Source organism: Podarcis liolepis, assembly GCF_965112155.1.
Source record: "Podarcis liolepis genome assembly, chromosome: 2".
NCBI classification, from domain to species: Eukaryota; Metazoa; Chordata; class Lepidosauria; order Squamata; family Lacertidae; genus Podarcis; species Podarcis liolepis.
Window position 1 is genome coordinate 71,506,290 of NC_139555.1, and position 16,777 is coordinate 71,523,066.

Sequence of the window (16,777 nt, forward strand, 5' to 3'; positions counted from 1 at the left end):
AGAGGACCATCTCAGTAGTGGCAATCGCCCTGTGGAACGCCCTCCCATAAGATGTCAAGGAGTTAACAACTATGTGACTTTTAGAAGACCTCTGAAGGCAGCCCTATATAGGGAAGTTTTTAATGTTTGATGTTTTACTATGGTTTTATAGTTCGTTGGAAGCCTAGTCAGATGGGCAGGGTATTACTACTACTAATAATGAGTGGAATGACGCTGACTGTTAAGGCTAACACCAACGTTTCTCAGTGGTCTTTTCCTTCCTGCTTACTTTCTTTCACCACCAGCAAATGAATTCAGTTCAAGTAGGGAAGTAAATATTATTAGTTGCTTTCTCCTTCTGTGAAACTGATTTATTATCGTCAGAGCCATGCTAAAATCATCAATATTCTGTGTCAAGGGAACCCACATTCTCTCCACTAAGAAAAAGAGAATTCTGCAATCTATAAAAATTAGGCAGATTTTTGCCTATTTTATAAAAAGGAGTGAAATGATGTCATGTATGACCTAGTTCATGTTCTTGCATTGGGGGTGGACTTGATGATGCTCAGGATCCCTTCCAACTCTACAATTCTATGATTCCATATGTCCTGACCCTATATTACAAATCATAAAGCACTATACAAGCTTATTCAAAAGCAAACCCCACTTTGTTCATGGGAGCTCTGTTCAGTATGCTCTGGATTGCAGCCTTAGCCACAGATCTGGCTCATGATGTTTCCCCACACACTGTATTACTTTCAAGTTTTTATCTGCAGCTCTGCAGAGCTGCTGCAAAGTGGCCAAGAGAAATGGGCTGTGAAGTTCCTCGTTCATTAGCAACTTACAGCCAGCTTGCTAACTTGCTTATTCTGTTAATGAAAAGATGTGGAATTGGGCACCTAAGAAGAGCTTGCACCAAATGGTGTATGTATATTGAGCTCTGCAATACGTTTGATCTGAGCTGTGATTCATTGTGCCAAATTTCCAAATCAAACAGAGGAGTCTTGCAGTTTGGTGTCTACTGGGTTAATGTTTTTGAGCACGTAAACATGTTTTGCCTGCCCTCATACTGTAAGGCAGAAGTGGGTTGACTTGTATGGTTTACGTTGTTGTTGTTTAATTAGAATTGCCATGGTCCTCCAGTATGTCTAAAGTGTACAAAGCAATATGGTATCATCAGGTGCTCTCAACTGCTGCAAAGGAGTCACTAACTGTAACACCAAACCCCTTCTCCCTTGTTCCCTGCTGCTGCCACTAGCATCCTTTGCATACCTGCTTGTGCATGTAAGTCCACCTAGCTTTTTTGCAAGAATCCCAGTAGCCACTGAAAAATGCCAGCCATTATTTGCCCCAGTTAAAGAAGCATTCTAACTGGTCTTCCAGACTGATAATAGGAGTCTATTGCTTTGGACTCTACCCTGGAATAATTACGCATGCCTTCCCATTTCAAGGGCAGCTGCCTTTTGCAGCCCAATGAATATGGGGATTCTCACTACAAAGCAAAAAGAGGTGCCCCCTTGCCCAGCAGCACAGAGCGGGGTGCCCCCCCTTCTTGCTCTGCTTCTATTTTGCTGCAGTGCAGTGACTTTAATATGTTCTAATTAGGCATCTGCTGGGAGGGAAGACTGGCTCCTCCAGCAATCACTGCAACAAAGCCCTTCCCTGCTGGGGCGGTGAGAATGCTCTGTTTAGAAAAGTTTTGGCTTTGGCTAGGACTGCAAGGAATTCTTGCTCACAGGAAAGACATGGTTCACTTCCAGGCCCCACAAATCCAGTCTGGGCAATCCTACCTGAGTGTGCAAGTCTTTGGAGAGCCCACTGCATATTCTGCAAGACAATCTCCCCGACAAAGTTTCAGCAGGAGCTGCGGCCAGATCCTATTTTAATGCAACCCCCCACCCCAGGTAAACCATAGTAGAACAAACAACTTAGTGAGGGAATAGAGCTTTCTTCTTTACTTTTCTTTTCCACTTTCTCCTATGCAGCTTAACCAACTCCCTGGAAAGGGAGCTCTGTGCTCTCACCTGATGTCTGAGCAGTGTTCACTAGCTGACCCACCAACCACGAACAGTCACCAGAAAATCTGGGCTCAAACGACATCTCCATAATTGCTTTAGGAAGCTGGCATCACTTAATTGCCAGAGATGCAAGGGAATAATTGCAGAAGACAAATGGGCTCAGAGGTGGCCATGTCTTGATGAAAAGAACAGGCTGGGGAAGATTCATTCAGGGAAAATGTTAAAAAAGGATTGAAGTAAATAGAAAGACATGGGAAAAAGCAGGGAAGGGGCAGAATTCACTCTCTTTGCTGGGAGCTTGGCTGGCAGCCTTGCTTTTCACACAGGGAGGAAAGCACTGTAGTTTTGCTTTTGGCTTTTCACAGTGGATTACATTAACCTTGGAGACATCTATGCAATCCCAATGACTGGGCTTGGCCTAAGAAGAGAGCTGAGCTGGACCTTGTCTATAGATTGTGCCCAAATGTTGTGCTGAGGAGTCATATGTGCAAGTCAAAGACCTAACAGCAACAACACATTTGCAACCTTTCAATCAATAAGGGCCTAGAATAGATATAGCCCAAGGATGGGAAATCTGTGACCCTCCTGGTGTTGTTGGACTACAACTCCCATTATGCTTCTGACCAGTGGCCATGCTGGCTGGGTCCAGTGGGAGCTAGAATCCAACAACATCTGGAAGACCACTGGCTTCCCACCCCTGATGTAGCCAATGCTTTCAGAGCAATAATTCAGATACCAGCTACCAAGACTCTAGACAAGCAGCTTCCCTTGGCTTTGATCAACTGGGAAATCCTGATCATCTACTGGGGGGCTCAGAGCTAGGCAGGGGGAAGATAGGACACTCTCTATAGGTGTCCTATTAACACTCATAGGTCAGTAGCAGAGCACATGCCTTGCACATAGTAGGCTCACTGATATGAAATTGTCAACCATCACAAAGCAGGAAAGATCCCTGTCAAGACTCTGAGAGACTGGTTTCCAGACACGTCAGTAATCAAGAGTTTGTGGTATATGTCTAGCTCCTAATTGTACTGTTGACTTGGAACAACAGCAACTCTCCAGGGATTCAGGCAGCCTCTTCTAGCCCTTCCTGGAGACACCAGGGGTTGAACCCGGGATCTTCTGCATGTAAAGAGGATGCACTACCACTGAGCATTGGTCCTTTCCCAAAGCACTTGGGGGCTTGAGCAAACCAATTATCTCCACCCCACCCCCAGTTTCCTTAACTGTTCCCCCCTTCAGCTGACATACCACCATCTTTATGAGATGGAAGCTTACTTGTTCTGGTCACTTTGGTGGTTGGGAGTTTAAATTTCAGTTACCTTTTAATGTAAGGTAAGTCCTCCAAGTATATAGAAAGTACCGTCTTAGCTTGGGGTTGCCTCATTTCTCTCCCAATCTGGTGGGCACTCAATCACCAAAGTTTGCTCTTAGACAGAATTATGGCATTACTGGACTAGACTGACCATTGGTCTGACCAGGGGTGGTATAAGATCTCACCCAAAAATTTTCACGTGCGTTTTTGACGATTTGCACTCATGATCAAACTTTCAACGCTGTTTGCATGTGCAATAGGTTTGGGACAGATGTGCTGCTTCATTTCCAATCAGTGTATGTCTTATAACTTCCTGCTAAAATCCTGTAACTTTCTATACCACAAATGTTATTGGGTTGCTGTTGTTTTGTCCCACTCCTGTTGTGGTGTAGAGCAAGAGTGCCCTTCCAAAAAACCAAAAAATATAGTAACTTGGGGGAAGCATTGCAGAACAACAAATAATGTAAAATGATGTGCAGATGGTTCAGCAGGTGAAGACTGCAGGTGGCTCTCGGGAGTCAAGGGAGAACAGCCTTTTCTTGCTTCTTTAACAGCCAGCCGTTCCACCCAAAGCGCTGCCTCTGACCTTTGTAGGGCTCTGTCAAAGCAATGCATGAAAGAGGCCAGGATATTAATTTCATTTACTGGCTTCCTATTGTTTGCTTTTCTCTTTGTCACTGTACGCTTCCCACCCAACCCTCCTCCTTACATTTGGCATTCTTTTCCTTGCACTCTTGCACTCTTCTCCTCTTTTCTCCTTTTAAAGGCCTCTTAATTTGTTTCTCTGCTTGCCTTCCTGCCTTAAATGTTTCTCCACTTTATTTGTACACATAGACGCACACAGGCGGAAAATTCCATTAACTTGTAACAGTGATTTTCTGCTTTTCAAAGGAGCAGTGCTGCTTTATGCATAATGCATCATCTGTGTACATTATGCCATTCTGGGCCCCAGCCTGACCCCTAGACTCCTCCCATGAAGCCCCAACACCATCCATAGCCCAAGGGAAGCCCAAGAAGTGCCACTGGTTCCAGCACTGATCAGAAAGATCTTATCATTCAGGTGGAAACCTGACCAGGCCTGTCTCCAGAGGCTGCCCTGGAAGAAACCTCGAGGTGGGTCTCCAGCAACCGCAGCAGAAGAGCCCCCTTCTGAGTCAGCAGGAGAGGCTGAAGTGCCTCCCAGAAATCCCGGGCGCCTACCCAGAAAAGGAGAATGTGTGCCTGAGAGCCCCAAATATTGGAGCTACTTGTGAGTAATGGTCTACCGTACTTGACAGTAATCCCGTCTCTTCCTGGAGAGCAGGGTTAAGCACTTGCAGTTGGTCCTGGGTGGGGTCTAGGAGGCCAGACTGTGTAAGCCAGGCATCCCCAAACTTGGCTGTTTTGGGACTACAGTTCCCATGATCCCTGACCACTGGTACTGTAAGCTAGAGATGATGGGAGTTGTAGTCCCAAAACAGCTGGAGGGCCAAGTTTGAGGGTGCCTGGTGTAAGCCCTTAGGTGACTGGCATGTCTTTTGGTTGTCAGGTTCATGAGGAGCACCTTGCTTGTTTCTGCTTGAGGGCCCTTGTGTGAAACAGTCAGGGGGCCGTATGCCAGTGGCCGGTAATGTTCAAAGCAAAAGTGGGCAGTGAAATGGATATGACTCTTACCTACTGTAAGGCTACATTCTAGCTATGCCAAATTCTCTGGTTTCTCCATGCAGGCATAGACTATATGTCTACTTACCTCTATCCAGGTGGGCAAGAGGCGTTATCACAGCCCAGGGGCAACATCCAACCACATGAAAGCTCTTGCGGGGGGCTCAGAGCAGGACCCATAGGAAGGGGCTGACCTAGGGAGGGGCATGGCTTGGGGAGAGAATTCCAAGGCCTGTGTGACCACATTTTGCTCCTGGGCCTGAGGTTCCCCATCACTGATTTTACCTGTTCCACCCTACCATTGAATGACCTCCTGTGCTGCTAACCTCTGGATTTCTTCTTGAAGACTCTGTTTGCTGGATTCCATTTGCCTCCGGACTGCTTCAATGTGCTTTGAGTCCAGCTACACCTGGGCTCTCCTTATTGAATTCCCTTTGATCCTGACCTGTCCGGTTGTGTTTATCACATTAGTCTGCTGTTGACCTGTTTGTGGTTTACACCAGCCGATGCTCCAAAACTGTGTCCTGACCTGGTTAGAGCAGGACACCTTGTCATTTCTGTTGTCTGGCATTTTCTCCCAGTCAAGACGAGGATTGTCAAGCTTCAGGGAAGGCTTTCTAATTACCTGTGTTAGGTGTAGTTTATTTTAAACCACTACGATAATATTCTATTTTGTGGGATTCCTTTCTCCTGGAGGCTCACCAGAATCCTAGACTGACCAATTGTTAATTTTTTGGAAGTAGTGTCAGAACTTGCTGCTTCAGGAAGTATTTTGTGGCTAGCTTTAAGTGGGCGTCGGGTAAATGTATGGGTTTAAAGCAAACCTTTAGTTCTATGTGTTGAGTAGCACAGGAAGCTGGTAGCAGGGGCGGCAACAGCATTTCTTTGTTTACACTATTTAAATGCTAACCAATAACGTAAGTTCTCTAGGCAGCTTCCCATAACAATTACAGCAAGTAAGTATTAAACAAGATTATAAATGCATGAAAAATAAAACACCGGGAAATCAAATCAGTGCAACAAAGCTCAGAGCATACTAAAATGTCACAATTCTTTTAGATGCCAAGAATATCCCAAACATTCTATTTTGTCATGTATGATCTAGTTGAGATTTCTGCACTGCTGGGGGTTGAACTAGATGACCCTGGGGGTCCCTTCCAACTCTACAATTCTATGATCTAAAAACCCCTAAAAGGTTTTAAGATTGGAAAACCTAGGAAATATTGTTAAAGTCTTTGCCTGGTACTAAAAGGACTATAATACACATAGGTGCCAGGCAAGCCTCTCTAGGGAGGGCATTCCACAGTGGGTGTGCCACCACTGAAAAGGTGCTATCCTTTGTACCTGCCAAACCTCATTTGGTGGGTGCTGCTGAAGAAGAGTCGCAGATGATCTCAAAGTCCAGGCAGGTCTAGATTGGAGGAGGTGATACCGTAACACGGCTAGTTGAAGGCCATTTTAGAATCCCGCTTTCTTGCTTTTATATACAGTGGTACCTCGGGTTAAGAACTTAATTCATTCTGGAGGTCCGTTCTTAACCTGAAACTGTTCTTAACCTGAGGTACCACTTTAGCTAATGGGGCCTCCTGCTGCCACTGCGCTGCCGCCATGCAATTTCTGTTCTCATCCTGAAGCAAAGTTCTTAACTCGAGGTACTATTTCTGGGTTAGCGGAGTCTGTAACCTGAAGCGTCTGTAACCCAAGGTACCACTGTAGTAGGGTACCAAGCTTTCTTCACCATGGACCACTTGAAAATTGCTGAAGGTCTTGATAAATTTTTCTGCCTGTGGTAGCAATTGTAATGCCTTGTGCTAGGTGCTGTGTGATTTTTAACTGTATTTTTACAGATAAGTTGCAGACCGCCTGAACAAAGCTTGCAGACCACTTGTGGTCCATGGACCACAGTTCAGAAACCCCTGCACTAGGCAAAACTGTGGCTGTCTATAGCAAAACCCTCCTCTCAGCTTTACATCATGGTTGAATTATCCCTAAACGTGTTAGACGTATATTGAACTGCACATTGTACTTGTATTATTCTGTAACTACCACACATTAGCATGATATTTAATTCCAGCAGTCAGCTCAACCATTCCAAAAGTATTTATAAAAACATTCCTCTTCCCAACCCACGCATTGCATTACAGGACTATCCACTTCTGTGACAGTGACAATGCAGAGCCACTGAATCTGCATAATCTCTTAATATTCACAGATCAGAAACAGTTGCTGCAAAGGGATATACTAGATCAGAAGTAGTACAGAATAAGCCACAGAAACATCTCCCAGCAAGGCTTATTTGTCCCAGTCTATTGATATGCAGAATGCATGGAGCTGCCAAGGTTTAGTCTGGCAAATGGAGATGTTGGAGGTGGATGGGTGAGGGGTCTGTGCTAAGCATTGCCTTTTGGTATCTGCTAGAGAGGGAAAGGAGATCCTTACAGGCTCCTGATCGGACCATCTGTACAGTGAGAAGTAGGTGGCAGGAATGCTGGCCTTGTGGTGCGCCTTTAGATTGCAGCTCTGAAACAATTTGTTCCAGCACTGGACCTACAATAGCCTCAGAGTTTAATAGAGCTTTCCCCAGCTCAGAACACAGACAGCTCTAGTGCACATAAAATCACAGGAAGAAATGACAGACACAAGTGCAATGAAGAGCTGGTACAGGTTCAGAGAGCTTCCCTCTGCAGATGGAACAAATATGGAGGAGCTGAAGAAGGTGTGGCGTCCAAAGTCAGTCACTGATGAAACCCTTCAGCAGTACATACACACACATAGGATATATTGACGTGCCCCCATAGGAAGCCACCTAACATCAGCTCAGGCTACAGTATTTGTTCATCTAGCTCAGTATTGTCAGCTCTGATAAGAAGCAGCTATCTAAAGCCTCAGACTTTAGTCTTCCCCGATCCCTTAAAAAAAAAAAAATGTGGTGCCAGCAGTTGAACCTGTGATCCATGAAGAACATGGGTGCTCCATCACTATAGTCTCTTCCAGGAGGTGGAATAAGGAACAACAGCAGCAGAATGTTTTCTGCAGGCCCAAGGTAGGCTGCCTCTGAGGCTTCTGAACTTCAGAAGGAAACCATTAATGACCCTTATGGCTCTGCTCTGCCTTCAGCGTCAGTGGCAGTGATGCTTCTGAATACCAGAGCCTTGGGTCCTGCTTTCTGGTTTCCCACAGGCATCTGGGTGGCCAATGTGAGAACAGGATGCTGGACTAGATGGGCCATTGATCAGGCTGCTGCAATGTTCTTTGGTATATCTTGGCAGGATGAAGAAGGAATTAGGCATTTGGGAAAACAAGACTGAAGTCATGATAGGATGTAGAAGAGGAGTGTGCATTGGTTTGTGTGTCTGGGGGGAAGGACACTAGGCAGATAGGAGCAAAAGGAGAGGACATCTATTTGAAAACTCTTGTGACTTGTAGCTTATACACTTAGAAGGTTTCCTGCTTCTGTAATGTCTAGCTGTATTTGGGGGCAGAGTGATTCCTCCTAATACATTAAGATAGATGTGGAGCAATTGCAGTTTATTTGTATCTGGTTTTGTTTTCATATTTATTTATTTAGCTGTTTGCGTCCAGGTCTACCCCACCCCTAGCGATGGTAAGGGAAGAGGTATCCTGGGCTACCAGCTGCAAAGAGCATCCCTGCTCATCTCTATTCTTCCTATTTAAGAGCAACCTAATCGAGATTTTTAGCATTATTTTTTCATAGTTTTTTTTCATAGAGTTGGAAGGAACCCTAGGGGCCATCTAGTCCAACCCTCTGCAATGCAATCTGATTAATAGAAGGGAACCACACCAGTTTTTAACATGCGAAATGAAAGCAGCATAATTTTGTTTAAGGCATAAATTGCCCCAAGGGTTCTTCTGCTTCTGAGTTAGGGCGCCCTATTTTGATGGATGATGCAGCTGTAATCATCCAAGTTGCATCTGCTTGAGGTGAGATGAAATGAAGGGAAAAGATGGGGTGATGCACCAAAGTTAGCCTCAAATGTGAATAACAGCCCCTGAGATACTTTGACCTTGGTTGTCATGCCAACAGATAGCTCTTCTTCGCTGAAAAGCCATATTCACCCTTAGGGATGGGTGGAGAGTTGAGTAGGTTTTTTGTCTGGGTTTATGAGCTGCTCATCACAATAGGTTGCCAGAGCCCTTTGTGTGAAGCTCAAATGCTTGGGCATCAAGTGTCTTGGAGGCCTTGATGCCCTTCAGAGCAGCTTGCCCTGAATAGTTGCTCCACCGCCTCTAAACTTTCAACTGGGGCAGAATGTTAATGGCCCAATCCCTCCAGCTGGAAGCAGGTTAACAAAAGCAGCCAGTAACTTTTGCCTCCCCCAAAACTGAGGTACAGATCCTGGTGGAGGGGGTGGGGGAGGCTCCTTGGTCAAAGGATTGGACAGTTCATTGATCCCAAATAAAGACCCAAGCTGGGTCAATTGCCCTCTTTGCAAACACAAAAAAGTTTATTATTTAGTAAGAAACGAATAGGTTTCTGGTTGCTTAGATTATTGATCGATTGACTGAATTTATATACAGTTAGATGCCGTTAAGTGGACATTCAGACTGTCACAGTTTCAGCAGGATTCAGTTACATGTTGGAAAATCCAGGCTGCACAATTGCAATTGATTGGGAGATCTTGCATAACACAACTCATTTCCTCTAAAGACCTGGTTTATTTGTTTTTGTAGCAATTGGGAAATCTTGCACAACACAACATGTTTCCCCTAAAGACCTGGTTTATTTGTTTTTGTAGCAATAAAGAAAGTGACAGGGAAATGCACTGGGAAGTGTGGGATAACGCTTGCTTGATGCAACATCATTTAACCTTGCAGCAAACTAAACAGGATGAATGTTACATAAACACGTCATCTGGAAGTGCCCATAATCTCATTTATACGCCTGGGTGTCATAGTTTGCTGGAATATGAGATGGTGTTTCCTTTTGTTAGCAAAAACAAATCATAGTTGTTCATAGCATCTCCTTATCTGAATCATACTCTTTTTTCTCTCAGGACAATATGCCTCTTTACCACAGTGGAAGCCCAACTGTCCTGTAGTTTTGCCTCACCCTTCTCCCCTCTCTCCGCACCCAGAGAAAAGCTGAATGGAGCATTTCATTCTTCATTCCTGCTTTGTCACCACATCCACTGTTGTTTGGGATGAGGAATGGTTTTTCCTGCTCCCGTCTCCCTTTCATATAGAATCTGTACACAGAACCCTTTTATGCAGTATTGATGGGACTGCATGGGATGCTGAGCTGGCCGATGATCTTCCCACCCTTTCAGAGGCCATCAGGGGACATCTATGAACACAAACTTAAATGTCTGTAGATTCTGAAAGTAAAAGAAAAATCAAAGACAATATGGCTGGTGCTAAGCAAATGCACAACAGATTCCCAAAGCCACAAGTATGAGATCACTTATTTATGTGGTGTGGCTATATTACAGTAGAAGCTGCTCTTCCTAGTCCCCTGTTGCCTACCCTGATGGAGCTATAAGGAAGACTTAAGGCTGCAGCCCTAAACAGGTCTACTCAGGAGTAAGTCCCATTCACTTCAATGGGGCTCTACTTCCAGGTAAGAGGGTTTAGGATTTAGCACTTGTTGTTTAGTGCACTGTAGCCATTTATTAGACCACACTTCCAATCTTATTAGTGTTTGACTGGAGGCTGTGACCCTGTACTCACTTATCTTGGAGTAAACCACATGGAACTCAAGAGAGACTTTCTTCAGAGTGGTGTCATTCATTAACCTCAAAGCAGGTGTAATGCAGTTTAGAATGGAGGACTTAAAGACCCATTCACATTTATTTATTTTTAAAATTTGTATACTGCCCTATACCTGTAGATCTCAGGGCAGTTCACAACATAAAACTGCAATATAAAAAACACAAATGCATAATAAAAATAAGAACAAAAGGCCTGGTTGACTTTCAGTCAGTCCATGAAGGAGGCAAGTACAGTGGGCCAGCACATCCACTGCCTCACCTGCAGATGCAAAGGAGAAGTGGAGATGTGTGTCATCAGCATATTGCTGACAACATACTGCACACCTCTTGATAACCCCACCCAGTGGCTCCATGTAGATGTTAAACATCATAGGGGATAAAACTGAACCCCAAGGAACCCCACACTGAAGGCTCCACGGGGCCAAAGAACACTCTCCAAGCAACACCTTCTGGACCCCTCCATCCATGTAGGACCAGAACCACTGTAAATGCTGCCACCCACCCTTAACTCAGACATTTGATACCATGGTTGATGGTATTGAAAGCCACTGAGAGGTCAAGGAGGACTAACGGGGGCACATTTTCCCTGTCTCTCTCCCAACAAGAGGTCATCGTACAGGGCGACCAAAGCAGAAATGCACCTAGAAAATCAGTTTCCTCCAAGAGCGCCTGGATCTCGTCTGTGATCACCTACTCAAGAACCTTGCCCAGGAAAGGGAGATTAGCAGCTGGCTGGTAATTACTTAGATTTTCAGAATCCATTCAGTTTTCCAAACCATTTGCACATGAATCCTCTCACCAGTTTATTATAGGAGTAGATTATGCATCCCATGTTATCAGCACCTCTGCAATCCTGTGAATGGCAAGGTTATGAAATCCAGGTTTCTCTTGACAGCAAATGACCAATCTCGCTTTCCAGTGGCATATTCACATATGTTATCTTGGTGTCGGAAACATCTTATAACAAGGAAACATATTGTGTTTATAGGCACTGGGTGCCTTCTTAGATTAGTGCAGCACTAAGCACAAATTGCCGGGGGCGGGGGGCAGTTTAACGTTGCTGTTGTTGTTTTTGCTAGGAAACTCTGATGAAGTGAATCATAGTCCAGGAAAGCTTATACTGTAATACATTTGATAGGTTTTAAGGTACCGCAAGATTCTGTTTTGTTTTGAAGTCAAGGACATCTTACTGCTATCCACTAGGAAAAGTAGTTCCCTACATTCTTATCACTGCTTTGACCATTTGATGGAGTGCCCAAACAGGGAAATAGTATTCTGTACCGAGATCTAAGTAGGACGCCATCTCTCTTCTGTTGATGACCCTGACCCTGAGCCGCTGACAGTGTTCACACATTCAGTGCCACCCTGAGTTACTGTCTGTAAAATCCTTATGCTGTTCATGTCATGGCCACATTAATGAATTAACTAATCAATACACCACTCACATACCAAAGTGGCTTTTAAGCGGTTTCTTAGCAGCCATTTTGGCATTCATATCCTTGAATAAGTCATAGATTCGCCACCAAAATATGACATGTAGTTCTGTGCTTAATGGTACCAAGAAGTACAGATCTGAAACCAGAAGGTCAGAAGTGCATCTTGAAAATTATGATTAGAAGGGGCATACCAGGGCTTTGGGCTGAGAGTTGCATAAAGTAGCTAAATAAAATACAGAAAAATAAGTTGTGCCAGCAGTTGTGGAAGTCCTCCCCACCCCACCCCACCCCCTAGTTTTATACCCACAGCAACCCTGTGAGGTAGATTAAGCGAAGAGATAATAACTGGCCCAAGGTTACCCAGTAGCACCATGGCTGAGTGGGGATTAGAACCCAGGCCTCCAGGGCCATAGTCTAGCCTTCCAACCACTGTGCTACAATGGCCTGCACCATGGTGGAGAACTTTGGCTGCATTTCTGGATGTGACCTGACAAGCAGAAAGCCAGCAGGTGGGTCTGGGTGGAGATCAGTGCTGTTTAGATGGGTCTTTCCCTTTCCAAGGCAGGGTGAGGATTTCCCCCGCTCCTCCTTCTCCCACTTGTGCTGCAGGGGCTGGGGGGGGGCTGCTGTTGTAACCCGATCTGGCAGACAATCTCACTCTTGCTTCTCCGCCTTTCAGCTGCCAGAGGTTCAGAGTCCAGCGCCTGCAGAGGAGAAGAGGCAGCTGCTGCTACTATGATCCAGGCACTGGTGTTCCTGTTGCTGGCTGGAAATGGAGCCTTAGCTACCAACACCAATCCGCGTCTGAAGCTCTCCTTTCATAGTAAGGCGGACATCAAACCAACAGAGGGGATGGATGAGTGTGTGTGTGTGTGTGCGTGCGCGCGCGCACACACACACACGTGTAACATTTTCAGAGGAGGTGTGAACGAGTGTTACAGGGAATCTCTAGGGTTTTGAATGGGCAGTCCTCCATAGGTGATGGGGCCATCAATAGGATGTTATGGACAATGTCTTTCCATAGAGCAAAACTCAGAAAGACAGGTTTTGAGGTGGTAAGCAGAGAAGCAGAGTTTGTGGAAGGAAGGGGTCGATGTGACAGCTACGAATATGTTATATTCTGAGTGTTTCCATCTTATGATGCCCACCTTGCCACTCCTTCAGGGCTCTACCTGCCTCCTATAACATAACAAGTGATCTTTACAGAGACACACAAGGTCATGGAGAGCTGTGTATTATTATCCTGATGCTCCAAATTGTAGCTGGTGCACTCAGTGTCCAGCCTGTGCTAGGAGTAAGGAAGTGTGGGGCATTTAGAAAGGCGCACTCTGTTACTATCAAATCAGGAAGAGTTCTGTTCTTTTACTAGTGAGATGAAAATGGATCCTCTTTCTCCTCCTCCTCCTCTTCTTTTTCTTCTTCTTCTTCTTCACACTCATGTGTAGCTAAAGACTCTGTTTCCTTAAGTTTCCAACACTGCCTCAGATTTATGTGCTGGTTTCATTGAGGTCTGGCTCTGATCCCATATGTTGTGGGGATATGTTTCTTTCAAGTTTAGGAAAGAGATGCGTAAGGACTGTCTAATTATGAACATTTGGGGGGAGGGAAGCCAAAACAGAACATTTGTTTGTGTCTATATAACACCACAAATTAAGTGGCTGTGCTAATACTTTACAAGTTTTAAATGACCGGAAAGAATCTGATAAATATTTGATAATGGGCAACAGTACAAGTACATTTTTTTTAAATAAAGGACTAGACCGATTATTGGCTAACAAACATATTAAAAGGCTGTTAACCAAAATACTCAGATTGTATAGCCTAGGAGTGGACTATTTCTCTGTGTGTTTGCATCTAGAACCCCTGTGATGCACCAATGGATTTTAATATATGAAGTAAGACAGCATGATCAGGATTTCTTAACATTAAGGCATATAAATTAAACTTTAAGCAATCATGAGCATGTACTCTTGCTTAAAAACATATAGAGCCCCTACCTGAATGAAACAGGCTTTTTTATTATGTATTTTAATTAGTGAAGGTTTAATGCTCTGATGGAATTGTTATGGCATATTTTAATTTCATGTGTGGATTTTCTATAGTTGCAAACCGCTTAGAAGCCATTTGGACATGTAAATGGTATACAAATTAATAATATTACCGTATTTTTCTGTGTATAACACGACTCCATGTATAAGACAACATTTCCCTTCTACTGCCGCAGCACCTGCCCTTGCTTACTTAGCATATTAACCCATGTATAAGACGACCCTCAATTTATCACAAAAATTTCAGAAAAAAATGTCATCTTATACATGGAAAAATATGGTAATAATAATAGGTCAGCAGTCTTTGCAAGAATCGCAACAAGCAACAAAAACTACTAGATAGTCAACAGCAAAATGGACTTGCAGCCTATTGGTGGAAGACAAAGTCCAACTTCCGCCACACACTCGTGCACACAGCTGTGGCCCTCAGAGTCTTTTCCAACTATACAATTCTATGATTCTGTGAAACACGCCCCATTCATTAGTCTGCTGGAAGTGATGAGCAGGGACTAAAATACCCTGTTAGTGTTTGAGAATGCTTCTTTTCAAGTAACTGGAAGTGTTTTAGCTATTAGATAGTCCGTTAGTATGATAAATAGACTCTGTACTTATGTGAAATAAGATACAAAAGCATCTCTCGCTAAGAGGGGAAGAAATTCTCTCATGCACTCAGAGATGATATCATAGAACGTTGCCCTGGAATGGACCACAGAAAGTTGTCTAATTCATTTGCTTGATTTTTAAGGAAAAGCAGATCCGACAAATTGTGTCACTCATTGTTGAAACATCTAGTAATGAGGCTGTACAATCATCATACCTTTGCTAGTTTCTGGGCCTACGCCGCATGCTTCACAATTTTCAGACATTTCCTTACAAACGCAAGGTTTCCTTCAATAAAGCATTAGATTCCTAGGATGTAGCAGATGTCATGGTGCAGTACCATGGACACTGGGTACATTTTATTCTGGTGATGAATGGATTCTACCAAAGTGTTATCCTTTGGTAGGGTTCTTTTTGGCATCCCCTTTTACAATGACAAAGCAGCGCTAATGCATTAAGAGCCAGACTAGACTAGTATCAGATTTTTCTACCACTGATGGCAGCAGTGTTGATGGGGCACTAGTCGGACTTGCTAGCACAGGTGCAGTCTTTACGGAAATTTCTCCCAAAAGTTATTCTCTCTCCCAAACACGGCCACGCTTTCTTATCTTTTGGCAGCTGGCCAAAGCTAATGACATGTTGGAACATCTCATCTTTTGAATGATTTGTAAAGTTGCTAGGCTGCAGCTTTAATTGCCGAGTTACCCCTTATGAAGTCAGTCCTTGAATGCTCATGGCCAAGTGCTTGCAACAGTGCGTCACATGGATTGTGAAGGAAAGGGAAGGGGTGTTCTGCTTGTGGGAATAGAAGGGCAAAGTGTTTGGCAGAGGTTGGGAACATGTGGCCATCTAGAAGTGGTTGGACTCCCAGCGCCCATCAGCCCCAGCCAGCATGACTAATGAGCAAGGATAATGGGAGCCATAGCACAGCAATATGTAAAGGGCCACACATTTCACACCCCTAGTGTTTGTGGTACAGGGAAAAAATGGAGGGCAGTTGGGTTGCTTTGAGGGAGTGATATGCAGGCACTCCTTCTGGAGAACTGGAAGTGTTTGCTCTTACAGTGGTACCTCAGGTTAAGTACTTAATTTGTTCTGGAGGTCCGTTCTTAACCTGAAACTGTTCTTAACCTGAAGCACCACTTTAGCCGCTGGAGCACGATTTCTGTTCTCATCCTGAAGCAAAGTTCTTAACCCGAGGTACTATTTCTGGGTTAGCGGAGTCTGTAACCTGGAGCGTATGTAACCCAAGGTACCACTGTATTCTTATTACTATTCTTATTAATGCTATCCTCATTTATTTGTTGCTTTCCACACACAGAAATCCTCAAAGCAACTTATAGTTTCGTAACATACACACAAAGCATCAATACATTTACAAGGAAAGCATCAAGAAAGGCAATAAAAGCCAACTTTGATCTAAAAACAAAGTCACTCATGCAACAGTATTATAAAAAAGATCATTCCTACCCACCCAATTAAAGAATGTAAACAACAAACCAAATGGAAATCATACTGCGGTATGACCTCAATGAAAAAAACAAAGGCCTTGGTAAATGGGAGTTTCTGTGTAGGAATGCCTAAAAACTGACAGCAATGACACCAGGCAGGGCAGTTGACAAACAGGAGAGCAAACCATGGTAAAACCCCATTCTCACATTACCACCCTCCTCAGAGGGGACACATTAGTGATTTTGGTGCAACCAAAACCAGGCAAAGCTCACCAGACCTCCTTGATCCCTCAGCCCCCAAGCAGCAGTAACTGCTGTCATTGACCACTCACTGACCAGCACCATTCACCTCTTAAACAGCAGTGGGGAACCTCCAGACGACAGGGTTCATTAGGCCCAGCCAGGGTCTTAATCTTCCCCAAGAGACAGTTCCCTGCAACTGTGTCCACCTGCCGTCGTATGTGATGCCCGGTGTGCGGCAAATAAATATGCAGCTGCAAAGGAGCAATTGGGAGCTTAAAGTGCACTTCTTATTGTTCCTTGGCAAGTGGGGCGGACAG

The 16,777-nt window shown here is 44.4% G+C and overlaps 1 protein-coding gene across 2 annotated transcripts in view; it reads left to right on the forward strand.

The window, feature by feature from the left end:
- Positions 1 to 16,777, forward strand: part of SEMA3B (semaphorin 3B) — a 76,250-nt gene that overhangs the window by 22,925 nt on the left and 36,548 nt on the right. For both annotated transcript variants that reach the window (XM_083488704.1, XM_083488703.1), the window contains one exon: positions 12,798 to 12,941. In XM_083488704.1, coding sequence (XP_083344830.1) covers positions 12,854 to 12,941 — 88 coding nt within the window. In that variant the 5' untranslated portion in view covers positions 12,798 to 12,853. The remainder of the gene's footprint in view (positions 1 to 12,797; positions 12,942 to 16,777) is intronic.